Source organism: Salvelinus alpinus, chromosome 9 (genome assembly GCF_045679555.1).
Source record: "Salvelinus alpinus chromosome 9, SLU_Salpinus.1, whole genome shotgun sequence".
Taxonomy (NCBI): Eukaryota; Metazoa; Chordata; class Actinopteri; order Salmoniformes; family Salmonidae; genus Salvelinus; species Salvelinus alpinus.
In genome coordinates, this window is record NC_092094.1 from 33963954 (window position 1) to 33979379 (window position 15426).

At 43.9% G+C, this 15426-nt stretch overlaps 1 protein-coding gene across 6 annotated transcripts in view; it reads left to right on the forward strand.

Annotated features, from left to right (window-relative positions):
- scaper (S-phase cyclin A-associated protein in the ER) overlaps positions 1-15426 on the forward strand; it is a 141050-nt gene that overhangs the window by 103554 nt on the left and 22070 nt on the right. For all 6 annotated transcript variants that reach the window (XM_071416898.1, XM_071416899.1, XM_071416904.1 and 3 more), the window contains 3 exons: positions 7199-7322; positions 9187-9410; positions 11187-11342. In XM_071416898.1, coding sequence (XP_071272999.1) covers positions 7199-7322; positions 9187-9410; positions 11187-11342 — 504 coding nt within the window. The remainder of the gene's footprint in view (positions 1-7198; positions 7323-9186; positions 9411-11186; positions 11343-15426) is intronic.

The window sequence follows — 15426 nt, forward strand, 5'->3', positions numbered from 1 at the left end:
ATATCTGGGCTCAGCACCAGAGCCTGTCAGCATATGTGCCCCCCTCTGGGGCTGCTGGAGTATAACTCAGAGAGAAGACAAGCCAGCGTTAGACCAGACAGACTGGCCCATCTGAAGGGCTGAAGAGCCAGTCTTATAACTTTGAGTTGAATTTTAGAGAATCGTTTATTCCTTTAGAGTAGGGAGAAGAGACAATTCAATATGACTGTGGTTGTGGTATCCATTTTATCTAAGTGATAAGTCCTACCTTGCTGAAAATGGAACGAGCTGCTTTCTAGTTTTAGAGAGACGTCTTAACAGTGCAGTGGCACTGCTGTGCTAGGACACTGCATGTTAAAACACTATTGTAGTTGACCACCTCTGTCACATTACTGAGTGTGTCCTGTGAAATCAAAGCTGCTCCCTGTGGTTTCCTTTCAGGATGTCGTTATAGGCTACGAGTGAATGAGTGTGTGCTTGCATGTGTGTGTGATGCGTGACGGCTCATCAGATTTCTCCCAGTTCATACCCAGCCGGTGTGGCATGACAGGCAGAATGGACATCTTGGAAGCACTCAGGGTATCAGATCGATCAACAGGAGAATCAAATGAAATGCCATTTAGATAGCAGTGAATGAAGGGATTGTTTGACGGTACCAGGAAATGGATTTGCTCCTCACCTTGTGTTTTCGCTTACACCATGCCCAAACCAGATGCGCGCAAATTGATTTTGTCCCCCCACACCAAACGCGATCAGGACACGCAGGTAGAAATATCAAAACAAACTCTGAACCAATTATATTAATTTGGGGACAGGTCGAAAAGCACTAAACATTTATGGCTAGTTAGCTTACAGTTGCTAGCTAATTTGTCCTATTTACCTAGCTTTCTGTTGCTAGCTAATTTGTCCTGGGATATAAATGTTAAGTTGTTCTTTTACCTGAAATGCACAAGGTCCTCAACTCCAACAATTAATCCACACACAAAACGGTAAACCAAATATTTTCTAGTCATCTCTCCTCCTTCCAGGATTTTTCTTCTTTGGACTTTATATGGCGATTGGCAGCCAACTTTCATAATAAGGTGTATTACCACGACCGACTGACCTCGGTTCATCTTTCAATCACCCACGTGGGTATAACCAATGACGAGATGGCACTTGGGTATCTGCTCCTATAAACCAATGAGGAGATGGGAGAGGCAGGACTTGCACTGCGTTCAGCGCCACCAATGGAACGGACTTCTATTTTAGCGCTTGGCAACGCAGATGTTCGTTGGCGCGCGTGAGCAATGTGGTTGCAGTGATTGAATAACATGTATGTGTAAATTCATTTTGCAACATGAGCGGTGTGGTCAGCATGTTAGGATTTGATTTCTTTCCCTGAACACAAATTTTCTTTGTTGAAAAGCAGGGATTCAACCTGATCTGGAAGTTGATCAGATTTCTGCAGCATTGCCATGGTCAGGCCTTACTGGGCACATAGGAAAAGCACTGAGTTGGGAAACGTGAGCTTGAGGTTCAGGTGGAACGATCTCCTGCTTGATAACCCAGTTACAAAAAGCATAAAGAGTCTTTTACATGGTTGATGTCCTGTTGACTTTGCAGGATGGGAAGTGCTGGACTTCTGAAATTTGGAAACATCTATCTGTAAGGGGAGTCTACTTGATATTGTCCCAGTACACTAAACTATTATGCTGTTTCTGTTTATGTCACTAAGAAAATACTGTTAAATACTCTTGAGCCCTAAGTGTCTCCTGGGGTATTTGGGCAGTACTATACTATGTGGGGGTGGGGAGGATCCTGACCTTCGCTCTAATTTTCCCTTCCCAGCCATCTGTCTATCAGCCCCTGGGATACTCTATGGATTCTGGGATGGTTTAAACTTAAGAGTTTTAATTCAGCCACAGAGGTCAGTGACACTCCCAATCCCCCAGCCCTCCTGTTATGTCCGAGCCGGGCGGCCACCCAGGGTGATCCCCACAGGGCTGCATGGTGTAGGGCTGTCCCAGGTCAAGGTGTTTCTCCAGTCAGTGTGTCTCTAGTCTATCTAGCACTCTATACTTGTACATGTGTGAAATAGGAGAAATATAAGCACCCACCAAATAATTATGATTATTATTATTATTACATTAACTCCTAGCCTGAGATCGCTGTGTGTCTATGGCCTCATCAGGCCAGTAGGGTGATCAGCTCTGCTGTAGCTGGCTGACTGGGGTTAAGCAGTTTACAGTAGGTGAGGAGATTACATTGCTAATTATCTACATCTCTCTAGGCTTCTTCCTCTTCTCTCTCGATCTCGTGCTTGCGCTCTCTCGGGCTCTCTCTCTAACTCGTTCTCTATACAACCTGTTAGTATGGGCCAGCAGTGGAACCTAATCCCGCATCTACAAGATAAGGCTTCATTATTCTCAGATTAACAAAGTGCCCGTTGTGTCTCCTGCTGGGTGAAGTCTGGCAGGTGGAGCAGGCACCAAATGATGGGGTCCAGCAGTGGGCGTGGCACGCGTCAAATGGGCAGCCCAGAGCTATGTAGGTGGAGGAATGCTGCCTGTTAGGATAGATTGGCACTCGTGGGTCAACCAACACTACCTACATACTGCACGGTAACACGAGATGGACTAGCGTGGCACTTTACTAAATTGCTCCTCAAAATCATTGAGCCTGTCGTCGAGGGCACAGCAACAGAGATTCCAGGAGACTGGATGATATCAGGTGTCATGCTAATCACGCCGATTTAGGTGGGAGGGAGCTAAAGACGGATCACTGAGATTGCTCATTGTATTAAGGACATTATTCAAACGTGCCTTTGACATTCTCGCCATTTGTTTAAAGAGGGCTCAAGACATGCCTGATTATCTGTGTTACAAAGCAATTGCATGCTCATTACATGAGCAGTTGACTGAGTCGATTGTGAGAAGTCGGTAGGATGTTCATAACTTCAGATCTGTCTGTTTGGTTGAGTGCGTGTGGTGATTCGAATTAGAATGGAATGGATTCCTAGACTAAAATCATCACTATAAACTGGGTGGTTCGAGCCTTGAATGCTAATTGGCTCCAGCCGTGGTATACCACGGGTATGACAAAACATTAGAATTTACTGCTCTAATTACGTTGGTAACCAGTTGATTAATAGCAATAAGGCATTGCTTCGTGCCTAACAGCCCTTAGCCATGGTATATTGGCCATATACCACACCTCCTTGGGCCTTATTGCTTAAATATACACGGAACAAAAATATAAACGCAATATGTAACGTGTTGGTCCTATGTTTCATGAGCAAGGTACTAAGGAGTATTTCTGTCTGTAGTAAAGCTGTAGGAACAACTAATTCTGATTGGCTGGGCCTGGCTCCCCAGTCATGTGAAATCCATAGATTAGGGCCTAATGAGTTTATTTAAATTGACTGATTTCCTTATATGAACTATAACTCAGTAAAATCTTTGAAATTGTTGCATTTATATTTTTGTTCAGTATAATATAATTCATAATATATTATCTTCTACCAAATGAAATGCATGTTCTACATAAGATGGAAAATGGTCTGCATACATTTGATATGTTGACATTTACAGCTAAATGTGCCTTTAGATCCGTCTCTGTCCTATGGGTTTGTGAAGAGAATGGAAGCAGTCGACAGCTGTTTTTCTCTCTAATAAGATTAAAGAAATGAGGGATGTGCCCTTTAATCTGCTGGTTAAGAGTGGCAGCCACCTGGGGACTGGCCTGCCCCCCCTCTCCCCCAGCTCCCAACATGGATAATGACATTCTGGGTAGGGCAACCTCCACTTACGCATGGAGTAAAACCAGGGTGCTATGGTTGACAGGTTATTATAGAAACATCGTGAAGATGTTTGCCTAATCCATTTCGGGCTTTGCAGCCTATTATTTACAAGTTATTTAATAAATATTGACCTTCCCTTTTTTGTCATGTTATCATTCATCTTCCATTTAGTAGTCTGTGTTTTAGGACTGCTCTCTTGCTCCCTTTCCTCATAATTTCTATGTCTTATAGATTTCCGAGGCCTTTTCATGTAGGACGATGTCAGTGTTGTAACAGGATCAGCCCACCCTGTCATTTTACCTTCCCTATGGTTTGACACCCTGTCTTATTTAATTTGATAAGGACACCTTGCATTCCATCACAGTAACTGAAAGAATCTTCACCTGAAATGGCTTTTCTCCCTTCTGAGTCAGGTATGGGAGTGATAATAGCCTGGTTTCATCTCTGTACATACAGAATGAACACATGAAAAGCAGCACAGCATCAGACTGAGAGGAAAGCTACTATTACATTCCATTGGTTTGCAGTCTTTCCAATGGTGGAATTCTGTCACTGAAAAACGGACTTATGGCTGAATTACTAAATTATGGAGAGAAAAAAAGTAATAATTTGAGGCAGCCCCGGTTCTGGTCAGCTGCCCAGAGAGCACAGTTTGGTGGGGTTCTCACGTTACTTCACTTTAGCCCAATAGAGGCTGTGTTATCATTCCACTCAACCATGAAGGCTGCCTTCTTCCACCCACTCCATTCTAAGACTATTAATGGACAATAGAATTAATGTGGCATTTGTGTTTTTGTGCATTCCTGGAAAACAGATCTTATTAAGGAGGAGTTTGGCAGAAACAGGGATCAACACACCAAATCATGTTGTTTTGGTTTGCATTTTCTCAGGAATTTGTATATAAAATGGTGGCGGAAAAGATCCAAACATTTTATTTGGCTAGAATGCCCATACACATACAGCATATGATACTCATATAGTAAGGTGTTTAAAAGTTTTAAGCAAGCAAACCACAGCGTTCTTAACCAGACATTGATGGGACTATTTGGATACTTTCCCATTACTCGCAATGTAATACTTCTCACATTATCACCACATTCTATGTCTGACAGCTTTACACTACAATGTCAATAATAATATGGAACAAATTACAGATCTTCCCACTTGCATATGAAACAAGACGAGTAATTTTTGTTATGAGGAAGTTATTGACAGACCAATCCACCTAGGCCTACATCAGTCTCTGCTATATTCTATCTAAATGCCAACTAGGTTGGAGTGGAAATGCGTTGCAGATGTGAATGTTGCAGGAGATATCAAAATGTTTACCAGTTGAAATAAACATGGCCTACTTTAGAATAGGAAAGCCAGATTCCATTCTTCCTCCGAGCAGATAGGACACGCCACTCTTCTATTGGCTAAAATATACAGATGTCAGAAAATATTAAGTGATGAAACAAGGGGGAGCAGCAGTCAGAGCAGAATTATTAATCAGTTATCTGTGGCATGAATCTTCTCATAGGGTTTGTTTAAAGCAGACATAATACAGAGGCATGCTCCACTCACAGCTCTGCTGTAGCCTGCCTTTAGGCTATGAGCTGAGGAGCTACTGAGAGGAATGGCCTTATCGCCACAGAGGAAGCTCTGCTGGATCAGACTCCAGATTGGACTGACTGTGATTGCACCGAGCTCTACTGGTTATGCAGATTTCTTGTCTTATTACTGTCCCTAGCTCTGGATAACCAGTTGACTAGTAGTGAGGGGGTAGAGCTATAAGTATACTGAACAAAAAATATAAACGCGACAAGTGTTGGTCCCATGTTTCATGAGCTGAAATAAAAGTTCCCAGAAATGTTCCATACACAAAGTTTATTTCTCTCAATTTTTTTGCCCACATTTGTTTACATCCCTGTTAGTGAGCATTTCACATTTTTTCCAAGATAATCCATCCACCTGACAGGTGTGGCATATCAAGAAGCTGATTTAACAGCATGATCAGTACCTTGTGCTGGGGACAATATAAGGCCACTCTAAAATGTGCAAGTTTTGAGGGAGTGCAATTGGCATGCTGACTGCAGGAATGTCCACCAGAGCTGTTGCCAATGAATTGAATGTTAATGTCTCTTTAGAGAATTTGGTGTACATCCTCACAACCGCAGACCTCATGTAACCACGCCAGCCCAAGACCTCCACATCCAGCTTCTTCACCTGCGGGGATCGTCTGAGACCAGCCACCCGGACAGCTGATGAAACAGTGGGTTTGCACAACCAAAGAATGTCTGCACAAACTGTCAGAAACCGTTTCAGGGAAGCTCGTCTGTGTGCTCGTCGTCCTCACCAGGGTTTTGACCTGACTGCCGGTCGGCGTCGTAACCAACTTCAGTGGGCAAATGCTCACCTTCGATGGCTACTGGCATGCTGGAGAAGTGCTCTTCAAGGATGAATCCCAGTATCAACTGTACTGGGCAGACTGCGTGCGTGTATGGCATTGTGTGGGCGAGCAGTGTGCTGATGTCAACGTTGTGGACAGTGACCCATGGGGCAGTAAGGTTATGGAATGGGCAGGCATAAGCTACGGACCACAAATCCATTTGCATTTTATTGATGGCAGTTTGAATACACAGAGATACTGTGACGTGATCCTAAGGCCCATTGTCACGCCATTCATCCGCCGCCATCACCTCATGTTTCAGCATGATAATGCACGGCCCCATGTCGCAAGGATCTGAACACAATTCCTGGAAGCTGAAAATGTCCCAGTTCTTGCCTGCATACTCACCAAACATGTTACCCATTGAGCATGTTTGGATTAATGTGTACGGCAGCATGTTCCAGTTCCAGCCAATATCCGGCAACTTCGCACAGCCATTGAAGAGGAGTGGGACAACATTCCACAGGCAACAATCACCAGCCTGATCAACTCTATGCGAATGAGATGTCGCTGCTGCATGAGGCAAATGGTGTTCACACCAGATACTGTGTTTCTGATCAATGACCATATTTTTTGTTTTTAAGGTATCTGTGACCAACAGATGCATATCTGTATTCCCAGTCATGTGAAATCCATAGATTAGGTCCTAATCTATTTATTTCAAATGACTGATTTCCTTATATGAACTGGAACTCGATGAAATGTTGCATTATATATTTTTGTTCAGTGTAGTTGATATGACTGGGTTTCTGAATTCTGCTTACCTACTCTTACATCAATGACAGTATATACTTTCAACCCTTCCAAAGATAAAATTGTGCCCTTAAGGAACCACAAATCTGGTGGAGTGTGTTTTGGTTTCCTGATTACTTCAGATAGCCATGTCAATGCCTGGGGATGAACACCTACACTGTAACACTAGTGTTGAATTTTACCTTGAACTATTTAGTTTGACTTCTGACAAGGGATTCATCTGGTTCTCCCTCTGTCTTTCTCTCTCTCCTCAGGTCCCTATGTGCTGCTGTAAACATATACTTTCTGGCATGCTCTCGCTGCCACCTCAACTGCTCCTATGTTCTATTCAGCAATAAGGTAGCCTCCCTCATGGACCTGCTGCTGCATCAGCTCACAGTAAGTGTCTTTTCACCACACCATAAAAAACATCACCAATTACTATCATTATTGCTTTGATGGCATTCCATTAAATGTATGTTCACTTAAACAACGCATGTATTATTCAAAGATGTTATTTGTATGGAAACGTAAGTCCCTGAACATTGTGTAATACTTACGAAGGTTGAATGGCATGATCAGAACTCTAGATTGTATTCCCAAGGACCAAGCTGTTTAATGAATCCCTCACAATGTCTCGGTCTATGTAAATTCTCCTGACTACATGCAACACTGTGAGTGCTAAAAAACCATGGCCTCATCGCCAGCATTTGTTCCTTCCTGGCACAGTGTTAATAAAACAGAGACCCACGCTACAGTACAAATCCTGGCTCTGCCACCACCTCAGCCTCCGCCTCAGCCACACAGATACTTCTGGGCTTTAGGGAAGGGGAGACCGAAGCAGGCAGTATGGTGGATATGTCAGTCCAAAACCTTTAGCACTCTTTCAGAGACTGTAAACATCAGCCGACTCCAAATCTAATGGTGGTGACTGCACAGACAGGACAAGGCAAAGACATGGGCTTTGATACATGCATGAACTCTATTGGGGCTTCCTTCTCCAGCCCTGAGTTCCAATTCAAAGCAGTCATGTTTCCTGAGGGGACGGAGGGGGAGGTTAGTCTGTATGCTTCAGATTATATAACACGTATATCCCCACAGCTGCTTTGACGACTGACATTTTGAACAGGACAACGTTAACTTATTTAGACGTCTTGGACACTGACGAACATGGGGCTCATGAATAGTCCGCGTAAGAACGCGTGTGCGTGTGCGTGTGCGTGTGCGTGTGTGTGTGTGTGTTTGGAAGTGGGTGGAGGTAGAGAGTGCCGGCGTCTGTGCTTGTCCCTCTTTAATTCGATTTGTGGAGAATGTTGGTGGATTTACTAACGCTGTCAGCATGCTGCCCTAACCATTAATCTAAATGAGATGGTTCAGACATTTTACCTGACCTTCTCTTTATTTCTAAAACTAAACCTTAACCTCTATATACACACACACACATGCAAAAATGTCACTGAACTAAAAAGGGATATACACTCCTGTCACCAGAACACCATGACCTGAGTCTTTATATACCCTGAGACTCTTTTAATATATCTTCATGAACATTTCTTGGAATATTTCAGATGCTTGTGCTCTTCTTGTAATAAAGAGTTTGGGATAACTAACATGAAAATATTACATTTTTAAAAGTCCACAAAATCATGTCAGAGGAATCGGTATGCTGCAAGTTCTATCAGCCCGTCTATGTATATGAGGCATGGGTAAGGGGAGCATTTGGTTTAATATCACAGATGATGGTGAACACAGAACACCCCCCTGTGTTAGTTACAGTGGTTTTCTCTACAATCTCATTATCCGGTTGTCTTCCCTTGTTACCAGGGAGGGAATACCAGTGAGACCTCTCATATGGCAGCAGCAGTAGTCTGGCACAGCAACAGTAACCATGTCACACTGACTGTTAACTACCGACGTATGTCCCACCCGATTGATTATACAATGACATCAGGATCACAACCAATACAAATGGCCTTGGCCTGTGTTGTAGAAGTCAAACTGAGGTTGCAATGATCTGGTCTTTTGTTAAACTCTGCTGTTGGTGGATACTGTGACTGCCTGGGACATTGTCAGTTTTGCACTGTGATCGATCAATGTCAAGATTCCTTTTTTGACAGAGGACTTGGCAAGCTGACAAGGACAAGCCAAGGCTGTATGTGATACAAGCTAGCTCGAAAGAGCAGGTATAGAGCTACTGGTACAGATTGTACTGTGACATGGAGGTTTACGGAACTCTTGACTGACCACACTGTCTTTTTCTCAGCTGTACGTCCCAGATGAAGACAAGTCCATCTTTGGTCGCAGTGTGAACAAGCAGGTGTTTGAGGGGCTGACCACCGGCCTTCTGCAGACCAGCGCTACCATCCTGAGTCTCATTCTTCCCTATGTTCCCGAGTGTGGCCGCGGAGACGCCCCACGCATCCTATCACCAGACACCAAGACCTCCCCTATGGAGCCCTTCAACACCCGGGCCCATGACCTCATCAGGTAAGCTCTTCCTCCTCTCTCTCAAACCACACATTGCGCTACTACGGCAGTCCTCCCTGTCACAACACCTCTGTCCCATCTCTACTTTCTCCTTTAGGGTTGATCTGGGGAACCACTGAAATTAAGCCAACTTAGTTACTATCAGAAATTGCCTTTCGTTGAAAAGATTACCACAAAAGGTCAACTCCCTTAGAAAAGGTCAGATAATGCCAGGGGCTTGGAGTGAGGGTGAGAGAGGGTGTCCTCTGGCATCTGTCCAAAAACTACTTCACACGTTCTGGATCAAACTCCTCAGCAAAGTAATATGTCTTTTTTTTTTTTTTTTTTTTACTTGAGGCAACATAAACATAGAACACTCCTGAAAGTTTGCAACATCCTCTTAAACGTGGCCTTTGAGTAGCAGGGGCTGTGTCTGTCCAGGCACTGTGGGGCGGTGAGGAAAGGCAGGCCCAGACCTTCGGGAAGAGTGGAGTCTTCACATCATCCCTCCCACAGCCAATGATTCATCTGACCAGAGCAGCTGCACAGGCCTAACACTCATACTATGACCCAGTCGTAACCCTGGAGACAAGGGAGAGCCTGAGAAAAATGGTGTCGTCAGACTAGTAATCCCTGCAAGCAATGAAAGATTTACCTCCGCTGCCTCAAATGATGTATGTGATGGTAGGGAGGAAATAAGATCAAAAAGATGGTAACTTCAGCAACACTTTTCCCCCATTATGGTGAACTGTAGATCACACAGAAAGAGAACATCAGCATTCCCCTTCTAAGTCTTCATTTCTCATTACCAATCACTCACCAGGCTTTGTACCATACTTATCTCCTACCAGTGTCAGAAACATACAGATGCATGTAGGTCATAAGTTGAAACACACAGGGGCAAGACTGAACAGCTTTTCAAACATACTGTGGGCCAGGCATTGTGCACAACTTTGCGTGGAAAGCTCCTTTCAGCTCTAGTGAAGCTGTGGAAGAGGATGAAGTCATAACAAGGGGCCGTGGTTCAAGTGTCAGATGACCTATTGTGGAGGTTGAAAAAATAGGAATTACCTGCATTGAGGAGCCCATTTTGACTGACAGTCCCAACAGAAAAAGGTATGCGAACGAGGGAGCGAGTTGAGGGAATAAGCTAAGCGAAGCCAGAGAGGGTAAGGAATGAACTCATGTAGTGTAGAACAGTGGCAGGCTTCCTGAATCTGGACTGAACTATCTGGTACATCTGGGAGGTCTTGTGATTGACTGCTGAGCCTTCCTGTCGGCCCCTATAGTGGGTAGGGCAGAGCGGGGTGGGAAAGGCATACCTGAGCTGTGAGGCAGCCTCAGGTCAGTAGACAGTCAGGGGCCTAGCTCTGGGCAGGCACAGTGGGGCACAACCACCCTCTAATGACTTATTGGAGTCAGAAAAAGTATGAAAATGTATGCACTCACTACTGTAAGTCGCTCTGGATAAGAGCATCTGTTAAATTACTCAAATGTAAATGTAATGATGCTGTTACCAGTGATTTTGTTGCTGAGATAGCAGAGGGAACATGATCATGAGACAAGACAAATTGGTGATATCACACTAATAACAGGGAGTATAGAGGGCTTAGGTGAGATCACATTTCAACTGTGCTGCCGGTGATTTGCACTCAATTAGGGCCTTTGTTAGGATAGAACATATGTCACAGAGACACTTCTTGAATGACATCAAATATTTCATTGTGAAGGTTTAGTAATTTGTTTATTTCCTGTGAATTTACTCTTATCCTCCTTTTGTGTTTGTCCCTCCCTCAGTTATGTGGTGAACATGGGTCTGATTGACAAGCTGTACGGCTGCTTCCTGTCTGTCCAGGGCCCAGTGGACGAGAGCCCCAAGATGTCCACCTTCCTCCATCAGGCTACCGCTCTGCTGCACGCCATGTGTAAGCTGTGCTTCGCTGTGACTGGCCGGTGGGTGGCAGCCGTCTCCCTTCCTCTTTGACCCTCTCCAGACATCCCTGTGGAAAAAAAATTAATCACATTTTATTGGTCACATACATGTGTTTAGCAGATGTTATTGCGGGTGTAGCAAAATGCTTGTGTTTCTAGCTCCAACAGTGCAGCAATATCTAACAATTCCACAACAATACACACAATTCTAAAGTAAAGGAATGGAATTCAGAATATATAAATATTTGGGCGAGCAGTGTCAGAGCGGCATAGACTAAGATACAGTAGAATAGAATACAGTATATACATATGAGATGAGTAATGCAAAATATGTAAACAGTATTAAAGTGGCCAGTGATTTCAAGTCTATGTATATAGGGCAGCAGCCTCTAATGTGCTAGTGATGGCTATTTAACTTCTTACGGCTAGCGGAAACCCTCGACAACATCCGCTGAAAAGGCAGAGCGCGAAATTCAAAAATATTTTTTTGAAATATTTAACTTTCATACATTCTCAAGTGCAATACACCAAATTAAAGCTTAACTTCTTGTTAATCTACCCATCGTGTCTGATTTCAAAAAGGCTTTACAGCGAAAGCACACCATATGATTATGTTAGGTCAGAGCCTAGTCACAAAAACACATACAGCCATTTTCCAGCCAAAGAGAGGAGTCACAAAAAGTAGAAAAATATCAAATTAATCACTAACCTTTGATGATCATCATGGCACTCATAGTACTTCATGTTACACAATACATTTGTTTTGTTTGATAAAGTTCATATTTATATCCAAAAATCTCAGTTTACATTGGCGCGTTATGGTCAGTAATGTTGTGCCTCGAAAACATCCGGCGAATTTTCAGAGAGCCACATCAATTTACAGAAATACTCATTATAAACTTTGATAAAAAATACAACTGTTATGCACAGAATTAAAGATGTACTTCTCCTTAATGCAACCGCTGTGTCAGATTTCAAAAAAAAACTTTACGGAAAAAGCACACCATGCAATAATATGAGTACGGCGCTCAGACACAAAAACAAGCCATACAGGTACCCGCCATGTTGTGGAGTCAACAGAAGTCAGAAATAGCATTATAAATATTCACTTACCTTTGATCTTCATCAGAATGCACTCCCAGGAATCCCAGTTCCACAATAAATGTTTGTTTTGTTCGATAAAGTCCATCATTTATGTCCAAATACCTCCTTTTTGTTAGCGCATTTAGTTCACAATCCAAACTCACGAGGCGCGGGCAAGTCCAGGCGAAAGTTCAGACAAAAAGTCCAAATAGTTATATAACAGTTCGTAGAAACATGTCAAACGATGTATAGAATCAATCTTTAGGATGTTTTTAACATAAATCTTCAATAATGTTTCAATCGGAGAATTCCTTTGTCTTTAGAAATGCAATGGAACGCAGGTCGCTCTCACGGCCACACGCGTGACCAGCTCATGGCACTCTGCCAGACATCTGGTTGAAACAGCTCTCATTCTCTCCTCCTTCACAGTAGAAGCCTCAAACAAGGTTCTAAAGACTGTTGACATCTAGTGGAAGCATTAGGAAGTGCAATATGACCCCATAGACACTGTATATTAGAAAGGAAATGAGTTGAAAAACTACAAACCTCAGATTTCCCACTTCCTGGTTGGATTTTTCTCAGGTTTTCGGCTGCCATATGAGTTGTGTTATACTCACAGACATCATTCAAACAGTTTTAGAAACTTCAGAGTGTTTTCTATCCAAATCTACTAATAATATGCATATATTAGCTTCTGGGCCTGAGTAGCAGGAGGTTTACTCTGGGCATGCTTTTCATCCGAATGTGAAAATGCTTCCCCCTATTCCAAACAGGTTAACAGCCTGATGTCCTTGAGATAGAAGCTGTTTTTCAGTCTCTCGGTCCCAGCTTTGATGCACCTGTACTGACCTCGCCTTCTGGATGATAGCGAGGTGAACTGGCAGTGGCTTGGGTGGTTGTTGGCCTTTCTGTGACATCGGGTGCTGTAGGTGTCCTGGGGGGCATGTAGTTTGCCCCCGGTGATGCGTTGGGCAGACCGCACCACCCTCTGGAGAGCCCTGCAGTTGCGTTCGGTGCAGTTGCCGTACCAGGCGGTGATGCATCCCGCCAGGATGCTCTCAATTGTGCATCTGTAAAAGTTTGAGGGTTTTAGGTGCCAAGCCAAATTTGTTCAGCCTCCTGAGGTTGAAGAGGTGCTGTTGCGCCTTTTTCACCACACTATCTGTGTGGGTGGACCATTTCAGTTTGTCAGTGATGTGCACGCCAAGGAACTTGAAGCTTTCCACCTTCTCCACTGCGTTCCCATCAATGTAGATAGGGTGGTGCTCCCTCTGCTGTTTCCTGAAGTCCACGATCATCTCCTTTGTTTTGTTGGCGTTGGGCGTGAGGTAATTTTCCTGGTATCTCACTCCCAGAGCCTTCACACATGGCAGTTCACAAATCTAATGGCAGGCGTGACTCACTATTGAATCTTTTAAGTCCTCCGTCCCATAAAGACTGGTTGTTGGAACCCAAACAAATACACAGCCTCCTTTTCAATCGCACTCAGTGGTTTCCTTTAGTCTGAGCGCTGGCGAGGCCATCGTTACTGTTGATGGAGATAGGCATCTACTTTACTCCAGTGCTCTGTCACTCACCATAAACCCTTGCCTCCAGCACACTGGGAGAAACCCACCCACGTGTGTCACTGTGACCACCCCCAAGAGAGGCTCAGTGGCGCCGCTGACAGAGGCTAAGCACACAGACTGAGACGCAATACTGACAAAGATAGCATGACCCTTAGTACAGGTATGCTGCCCTGCTAGTTAAACGCGCGTCATATGGGCACATCAGATCCCTTTAGTTTCTGTAGTGTCACAGTTTGAATTAGGACAGATGTATTTTAGCTCAAATATTTCAGGTCTGTTGTCAAAACCTGACATAAGTTAGTATCAACAGGACTGATTTACTTACAATGCTGTTCTGCTAGTATACCTCTCCCCTCCAGCTGCTGTGTGCTGTAACAGTGCCCAGCTGCTTCACACCAACACGGGGAGTACTGCTGAGACTGTCACTTAATATCTGTGAGAAAACACGGCACCATAACTTTAATGAGCGGACCGAGCGATGTTGTGTAATAATCAACACCCTGCTAATCCAGCCAACTATCTCCATTCTTACCCGTTTTTCTGTGTGTTCATGAGATTATACTGGAGAGAATGCATACTATGGTCCTGGAATATTTTTGGTCATGCCAGTTGCTGTGTCAAGGGATTTAATTGGCATTAGAGACCATGTACTTGCCGAGCTACGAATTTCCACACAGAGCTGTTGGCCAACATCAAGTAACAGCATGCACAGTGGATTCTATCCAGAGGTCAAACGGCCTCTTCTCTGCCTGCAAATCACATCCTGTGCAGCAGGGGTATTCTTAAATTGCCTGTCAGCGCTAGCTCATGGAACTCTGTTTGTTTGCGTGCATCCTAAATGTAAAACAATGGGAGCGATTTGAGATGAGTTTTCTCTGATGCCATTGACTTTGATGTAGTGCTGTTTATCTAGTTTGAAAGAGCACATTTTGTACTCTATTTATAGACGTTTGAATTGACTGGCCTCCAGTCTTATGAGGGCAGCTGAGGCACTCAGAGCAACCTCTCCTTCCAGCCAATCAGTATTATACTCCGGTTCTGTTCTCACCTGTGATGTGTACTGAGAGGATGATGTTACCAATCCCTTTAATCTGCAGGGTGGCGTCCTGGCTAAGACGCACGAACACGCTGCTTTCAATCCTGTAAGGCGTGCCTTAATTAAATGTGCCTGAATACACAGCACGTTGCCAGGAAGCCCTCTGCAGCCAAGGGCAGAGGAGCCGTTGTCAGAGCTACTTCCAAATTCCTGTGTTCACTCTGACCAGCTTGGAGGAGCAAACTCAGATTCTGAACTGGTGAAGATAAGAGCCACATTTCTGTGTCACTGTTGTACCATTAAATAATATCTATAGCTATGGTTGTAGTGGTAATGACCAAGCTTTTTAACCCTGATTATTCAATCATTTTCACTTGCACAGCTGAGCATAGACACCTTCTCACACACAGCCACCAGA